General features: G+C 49.3%; 1 protein-coding gene across 1 annotated transcript; it reads right to left on the bottom strand.

The window, feature by feature from the left end:
• Positions 1 to 3,082: 3,082 nt before the first annotated feature.
• On the bottom strand, positions 3,083 to 8,350 carry LOC122371901 (chaperone protein dnaK3-like). The gene is made up of 2 exons (XM_043348671.1): positions 8,016 to 8,350; positions 3,083 to 7,623 (listed from the first exon to the last, which is right to left on the bottom strand). Exon 2 carries the CDS (start codon positions 7,408 to 7,410, stop codon positions 3,562 to 3,564), a length of 3,849 nt encoding a protein of 1,282 aa, XP_043204606.1. The 5' UTR covers positions 7,411 to 7,623; positions 8,016 to 8,350; the 3' UTR covers positions 3,083 to 3,561.

The following is an 8,350-nucleotide window of genomic DNA, read 5'->3' as shown; positions in this document are numbered from 1 at the left end:
CTGCGCGTTTTGCTCGGTGGACGTGGGTCATAGGTACAGGTCTCGCGAGATTAAGCGGTAGGTTTTGCACTTTTACATTTCCGGTTATATCTCAGAAACTAATCGATCTACGATGACGCCATTTTACACGATCATGGCCGGCTTGTTACCCAACAAGTCGATCGCATCTTCACCACTTAAAAGCTTAAAGACGACGAAGATATAGCCTGAAGTACACTAAATTTTCTAGGTGCAAAACCTACCGCTAAAACCCGCGAGACCTGTACACGTTAGTGTTTTTTTTAACATCCGAATCCAGTGTCCCAAAATTATATTTTTGCTTGGGTGTCAGAGGGGAAAATTGCTGACCAAAAAAAAAAAGAATGAGAGTGAAAAATTGTTGGTCAGGTAAGGCCCAAAAAGAGTGGGAAAATGATCAAAAACATTAATATATCTACAATAGTGACAGATGCAAAACAACCATTCACGCAGTTGCTCCTTCTCGGTGAAATTGGGAGTGGAAAATTGGGCTTGAAAACTGGAGGCAAGAGTGGAAAATGATTTTCATTTGGATGTCGTTTGCCACCCACATCTACAAATTTTGGGACACTGTCCGAATCATCGTATGCCTTATACGTACAGGTTGTAATATGCAACGGATAGGATTCGCTAGATCGTAAGGGGGTCAATGTGTTTTGAATTCGCGCCGTTTTCTTATTATGAGGTGATAACTGATAAGTCAAAATGATGGTGATCGTTCTTATACTGACTGCATTGCACCGTGTCATAACCTACGCCCATGGCGTAACATTGCAGAAATGAACACCCGGCATTCGGTTTACCCTTCGGCGGCTGCCTTTCGTCTCTCAGTCTTGCCTGGTGCCGCTATTGCTCATGATTTGACGGTTACGCCAGTCGTCACTATCGCTTTCTTGGCAGGACGTCCCTGCATTCTGCGTCAGTCAACCGCGCTTCCCGTGTAGCAAATGTAAATCATAAACAGGGCTGCGGAGTCGGAGTCGGTCGGAGTCGACAGTTGTGACCGGAGTCGGAGTCGGAGTCGATTTTAGAAACCCGAGCCGGAGTCGGAGTCACCGAAAATCTGTCGACCCCGCAGCCCTGCTAGGTCTGCGGAGTCGGAGTCGGGAGTTGGAGTCAGTCGGAGTCGACAATTCTGCCCGGAGTCGGAGTCGGAGTCGGAGCTGGTTTTTGAAAGCTGGAGTCGGAGTCGGAGTCGTAGTCGCCGAAAATCCATCGGCTCCGCAGCCCTGATCATAAATATAAAAAATCGACGTCAATAGACTTGCAATTTTATAATGTATTTTGATATGCCTGGTAAATACAGTGATATTTTATTATATATTTACTAGATGTGGAACAAAGTAAAATATGTTTAACGTAATACAAATGATTCGGATAACTAGTGGAAAGATAAAGTATGACTACAGATATTGCATTTAGAAATGACAGAGTGCCGGAAGCAAGTCCTCCGCCCATCGTGGTGTGGCAAGCGTAATTGTTACGTCTTGTTATATCACCATGCCCTGGGGGCGGATCCATTTTTTTCGGCTAGGGGTCTGAAAGTTATGGCGGCGGCACGGTCCTCATCTGCCATGGGTGGCAAAATATACGATTGCGGCGCCCGGGCTCAATCTTAAAAACGCCGTGGAACGGATATGGCAGCACTGGCTGAAGTACAGCTGCAGAAAACGACGATCAAATGAAAAATGGTTTTCACGCATTTCAGTCCATCGTTATTTGACGGTCTAAAGAATCATTTCGTTGACTCAAAAAACCCTTTGTCAGCACTGGGTCACTGTGAATATTACCAAATACCGTAAATAGAATAGTACGGCATTTTATAAGATTGGGCCGAGTGAAAATTGAAGCTTACTTCATATCTCTATCACTGATGTGTTTGGTAATGGTTCAACTCCTTCCCATACGGTTATGGGGACGCCACTTGTGTTGCGGCGTCCCAATTCGTGGCTCCTTACGGCGGCATATCTTTTTTGGTTAGGGGCTTTGCATTAGCCCCCAAAGCATTGGCACGGATCCCAAACGACCAGACACGAAAATCAAGATGACCACTAGATTAGTTGTTTTTAAGCGTGGACTTACATCCATAGATGCCTCTCAACGAACCAACTAGTTTGCATTCCCTTGATAGTTTACAGTTTTGAGAAAGTCCCTCAAGATCCATCTCGGATCTATGATCACGAATCATAGATCCGAGATGGATCTTGAGGGATTTTCTCAGCACTGTTACCTAACTCTGAAGGAATGCAAAACAGTTGGCTCCTTGAGAGGCTTCTATTAGCCATGTTTTCCACCATAATTTCATTCTTGAAGACAGTCAATCTAATGGCCATCTCGATTTCCGTGATTGGTTGTCTGGGATCCGTGCCCAATGCCCATGTCTGCCCGCCCTTCCTTGGATCCGCCCCTGCATCGTGTAGTGTGCAAACAGCTGCAACGAGGAAAAGGGACTATCGGCGTGCACCAATCTGTTGGCTCAGACGGTGTGCAATGGACACTTGCTCGTCGATCAACTGCGTCCGGCCGATAAGGAATGCGCACGCTTCCGCCGTGTGCTCACTTTTCCGCCCCGTGGTTTCGAGCCACGTAGCGTTTCCGTGCATTTTTTATCGCAAGTTATTTTTCTTGCTTAGGTATCGATAAATAAAAAAGGTTTCAACAAAGGTGTTGATGTTTGGTATTAAGATGCGGTACCTTCAGTAAGCCAGAAAGACGTTTTATAAAATTAAAGAAACCGATTTAATTGGATTTTGTAGGATATGGATTAGCTTTTTATGAATTCCATTGCACAGTTGACAGTTGACTGATTTGTAAAGCGTAGGCTTGAATATTCTGTCGCTTGTCACATTCGGACGTATTGCCCTGCACAGTGGAATATTGAGTCGTTGACCTCCACAGCAGCCTCCGTCCTACCAAAACACCGCCAGCAGTGTTTTATCATGTTCCATGGAACGACATTCTAAGGCCTTGGACACTACATAGTAGATATCTAACGTTTTTTTGTGCACTGAAACGTTATGACACCTCGTGAGTCGGTCTGCCGAAATAACTAAACGCAAACACATTCTAAACATACATGAGCGACATTTATTTTTGTCACTTCACACTTAGCAACCGAATACTTTTGCTGTTTAATAGCATCACAATACCTAAATCACTTTGCTGACTCGTCACTCTACGTTTATAATACATGGTCGTCATAGATAGATGATAGCTTTACAGAGCAACAAAAGCTTCGGAGCTAGACGCCACATGCCTGATGAAACGTACCCAAAGCAAGATCGGCAAGATAAGTAAACGCAAGATCCACCGGTAAGCACTAAGCATCAAACGATTATAACGTGTAACGCAAGTAACAGTAACAGTAGGTATGTCATCCAGCGCGACTTTCAATTCTTAATTGGCAGTCCGGACAATCAAACATTCGGGACGTTCAGGTTCATCAGTCAGTCAACGTCAGTTGTGTTGCGTGAAACTGCACAAGTAACATGCACTGACGATTTTCCAACCAGCCACAGGTAACGAAACGCCTTGGTCACCACACTAAAACACCTCTTCAAGAGGAGGAAGATCGCCATAATCAGACTCTTTCTTGTCTCCCTTGTCTTTGGTAGCCTTGTCTCCCTTGTCTTTGGTAGCCTTGTCTCCCTTGTCTTTGGTATCTTTGTCACGCTTGTCTTTTCGGGAATCCCTCCCAGAAGTCTTTCCGCGATCTTCTTCAACATCAGAGCTTCGTTTGTCTTCGCTTTCCGATTCATCAACAATGTCGTCCATTGGTACAGACAGGCCTCTGATGTCGTCACATTTGGTCTTCAGCCTTCTGATCCTCCTTAGGATCTCCTTATCCCGGATAGAATCATCATCATCCAGCCAGCTCATCATGTCCATGCACATCTCGTTGACAGTGTCCACCTCGTCTTCATCAGCGCTATGATCGGCCTCCAGCACTGCCTGCACCACCTGGCATAGATAACTCTGCGCTCGTTCACGCAGGGGTGGCTTCTTCACCTTGGGCTCGCTGACCGATTTCTTCCCGGCCTTTCCGTACTTCTCGTCCAGCTGACGCCGTAAATCCCGAGCTCGAGACCGAATTTCCTTGTTGGGGTTTGTGGCAACTTGAGCGAGAAGACCCAAACACCGGCGGCGAACCTCCTGACGCTCCTTCTTCGAGGAGTTCGGCTCTCCCTCTAGAAGGTTCTCGATGGTAAGCAGCAGGTCGTTGCCCACCTTGTCTGTTGAAGGCTTCTCGTCTTCGTCAGAGTCTTTGTGCTCCTCAGATTGGTCAGACCGTTTGGGACTGGCGTCGGAATGTCGCGACCGCCGATCGTGAGGTGGCGAAGGAGATCGACGCCTCCTGCCCTCGTCATGTTCCTCTGTCCCGCGCTGTTTGTCACTCTTGCGTCCTTGGCCTCGGTCCTGGTCTTCGCCTGTGGAGACGTCACTTTTGCGTTTTTCGTCCCTCTTTTCGCTGCGACGGGTTCGCGAGGCGTCACTTCGGCTGCTATCACTATCACTTTCCGAAGAACTTTCGCTTTTGCGCCTTCTGTCTCTGTTTCCTTTACGCTCAGCTTCCTTTTCCCGCTCATTTGACCTTCGCTGTTTGTCACTTTTACGTCCGTGGCTTCGGTCTTTGTCATCGTCTGTGGAGTCATCACTTGTGCGTTGTTCGCCCCTTTTTCCGCCTCTGCGGTCTCGCGAAGCGTCACTTTCGGTGCTGTCACTTTCGCCATCCGAGGAACTTTCGCTTGTGCGCCTTCTGTCCTTGTTTCCTTTACGCTTAGCGTCTTTTTCCCGCTCCTTTGTCTCTCGCTGTTTGCCACTTTTACGTCCGTGGCTTCGGTCTTTTTCATCGTCTGTGGAGTCATCACTTTTGCGCTTTTGGTCCCTTTTTTCGCTGCGACGGGCTCGCGAAGCGTCACTTTCGCTGCTGTCACTTTCGCCTTCCGAGGAACTGTCGCTTCTGCGCCTTCTATCTGTGTTTCCTTTATGCTCAGTGTCCTTTTCTCGCTCCTTTGTCACTCGCTGTTTGTCACTTTTACGTCCGTGACTTCGATCTTTTTCATCGTCTGCGGAGTCATCACTTTTGCGTTCTTCGCCCCTTTTTTCGCCTCTGCGGTCTTGCGGAGCGTCACTTTCGCTGCTGTCACTTTCGCCTTCCGGGAAACTTTCGCTCTTGCGCCTTCTGCCCTTGTTTCCTTTACGCTCAGCATCCTTTTCCCGCTGCTTTGTCTCTCGCCATTTGTCACTTTTACGTCCGTGACTTCGATCTTTTTCATCGTCTGTGGAGTCATCACTTCTGCGTTCTTCGCCCCTTTTTTCGCCTCTGCGGTCTCGCGAAGCGTCACTTTCGCTGCTGTCACTTTCGCCTTCCGGGGAACTTTCGCTCTTGCGCCTTCTGTCCTTGTTTCCTTTACGCTCAGCATCCTTTTCCCGCTCCTTTGTCTCTCGCCGTTTGTCTTTTTTAGGTTCGTGGCCTCCGTCTTCGTCTCCGTGTGTTGAGTCATCACTTCGGCGTTTTTCACCCCTTTTTCCGCTGCGACGGTTTCGTGATGCGTCTCTTCCGCTGCTGTCACTGTCGTCTGCAGAGGAGCTGTCGCTCTTGCGCTTTCTGTCTTTGCTTCGTTTGCGTCCAGCCTGTGGAGAAGTGTCACCTTTCCTTTCCATGAAGCCTCCATCGAGCTCCCTACTGCTCCTGTCACTTTTTCCTCGGGCTTCCGATCTTTCATCGTCACGAGGACCGTCTCCCTCCCGGCTGGTGCTGAACTGTTCCTCTTCGTCCTCTACCCGGCGTCTTTCCTCCTCCGCCTTGGCTTCCGCCGCCATTCTTGCCGCATTCTCCTGCATCTTCTTCAGTTCCTCCGGGCCGATGTAGCTCATGCAATTGACCTGAATCTCTTTTGACTTTCCTGACATCGTGTCTTTTGCCGAGACCGTCATGATGCCGTCAGCGTCGACGTCGTAGACGATCTTGAGCTTCGTTTCGCCACGTTTCATGGCCGGAAGGCCGTCTAGAAGAAACTCGCCCAGTAGATGATTGTTCCGCGCGTTAGGATGTTCACCCTCGTAGATATCAACCTGTGCCGCGGTCTGGTAGTCTCGTCCCAAGACGAACTCTTTCTCGACTCTGATGGGCACGTGACTGTTGCGTTCGATGAACTTGGCGAAGTTGTTCTCACCCTCCCGCACGCCTAGTGAGTAGGGGATCACATCGATCAGGAGATCCACACCGGGCACCTCCTGTCCGGAGAGAGTGGCCGCCTGGACCGTGGCGCCGAACGCCACTGCCTCGTCGGCATTGATGCGAAGGTTCAGCTTCTTGCCGTCAAAGAAATCCTGAAGTAGTTTGCGGACCTTGGGAATGCGCGTCGAGCCACCGACGAGGATAACTTCGTCGATGTCAGTTCTCTTCAGATTTGCATCATCCAGAGCGCTCTGAACCGTATCCAGTGTTTTTCGGAAAAGATCTCCACAGAGTTCGTCAAAACGGGCTCGAGAAACCTTTCCTGCAAAATCGATGCCCTCGAGCAGTGAGTCAACATTCACGTGAGCTACGGAGGTGCTCGACAGGGTCCTCTTCGCTTCTTCACACGCGACCTTTAGCCTCCTCATTGCTAGGGAGCTGGTTCGGGGATCTTTCTTGTGTTGCCTCTTAAACTCATTTGCGAAGTGCTCGACGAGTCGATGATCGAAATCCTCGCCCCCAAGATGTGTATCACCCGCTGTGGCCATCACTTGGAAGACTTGATCTGCATACGCGAGGACGGAAACATCGAACGTGCCACCTCCCAAGTCGAAAATGAGTACCTTCTGCTCTTCGTCCAGCTTCTTGTCGAGACCATAGGCCAGCACGGCAGCAGTGGGCTCGTTGATGATGCGCATGACGTCCAGACCCGCTATCTTGCCAGCGTCCTTGGTGGCCTGGCGCTGGGCGTTCGTGAAGTAGGCCGGCACCGTGATGACAGCTTTGGCGACCGTTTTTCCAAGGTAAGCCTCGGCCGTCATCTTCATTTTAGTGAGCACCATGGAGCTGATCTCCACGGGCGTAAACAACTTCGTCTTGTTCTTGTACTGCACCTCGATCTTCGGGATTCCACGGTCATCGATCACTTTAAACGGCCATCGCTTCATGTCTCTTCGCAGTTCCTCGTCGTGAAAGCCACGACCGAGCATGCGCTTAGCATCAAAGACTGTGTTCTTCGGGTTTCTAAGTGACTGACTCTTGGCGACCTCTCCAGCAAACCACTCGGTTTCACTGAACGCGACATAGCTCGGCGTCGTCCGGCTGCCCTGGTCGTTCGCAATGATCTCCACCTTGCCGTTCTGAAAGACCCCTACACATGAGTAGGTGGTGCCCAGGTCAATACCAATCGCCAGTGCAGCTGACTTAGGCATGGTGTTGCTGTTTTACACACTGAAGGCGTCAGGCGAAAGATGACAGCGGCGCCACTGAGACTTAGACGATGAATGCTGAAGCAGTTGCACTAAGAACGAAGAATGCAGCGGTGTGGAGACTGCTGGGAGCCACGACGAACGTCTGTACCAATGACGAGGTTGCAGCTACGAGAGAAGCAAGCAGCACAGCTCTTCTTGACCCTCGCGAAGATTCTGCCGACGGGGGCGAGTGTCAGTCCACAGTGGTTAGCCCACCCTCTGCAAAATTGACTAGCTTGCAGATAACCCTCGAGCGGCCTATCGTATGTTCAAATAGTCTTGCTGATTGCGATAGTCCAATCCACTCGGGCTGGGCACTCGCCTTAGCGCCACCACTCGTTTCAAACTGTACGATACTAGATGTTCACCGTTTACTTTTTGCGATTTATAAACGACTCTGACCGCTAAAATACATCCAACACTCATCCGTCAGCGCCGTTTTCATGAGTGTATTTCCATTCACGCACAGAGTTGGGCCGCGGTGTTCAAAGTGGTTCTTGTCTCGCCACAGAAACTTTTCAACTCACCTGACCGATTGTTTCTTTCTCGCTCTTACAGTTTCTCACCTTCAGTCACTTGGATTTGGCAGAAATAAACCCTTCTAAAGCAGCTTCGTGTTCCGCATGTCTCGGTTTTCGGCAGATTTTGTTCTTATCTCAGGTTGTGTTGCCTTTTCCTATTTCTCAGTTCTAAGGATGGTTAAGAAGAGCTGTCTAGTCACTCTTAGCTCTTTACAGCTTTTCGTAATTCTTCTCAACCTTTCTTACCTCGCTTCTCAACCTTTCATAACTATACAAACTCGCAAACTCAATGATCTTTCACCACTGGCAGCAATCCAGGTCTCTCACTCACTTTATCCAACGCTCACACCCAGGCTTCACTGCCAGTACTGTGTTGCCAA

The sequence above is a fragment of the Amphibalanus amphitrite genome, unplaced genomic scaffold (assembly GCF_019059575.1).
Source record: "Amphibalanus amphitrite isolate SeventyFive unplaced genomic scaffold, NRLGWU_Aamphi_draft 001291F_arrow, whole genome shotgun sequence".
NCBI lineage: Eukaryota > Metazoa > Arthropoda > Thecostraca > Balanomorpha > Balanidae > Amphibalanus > Amphibalanus amphitrite.
This window is presented reverse-complemented; position numbering and strand designations above follow the sequence as displayed.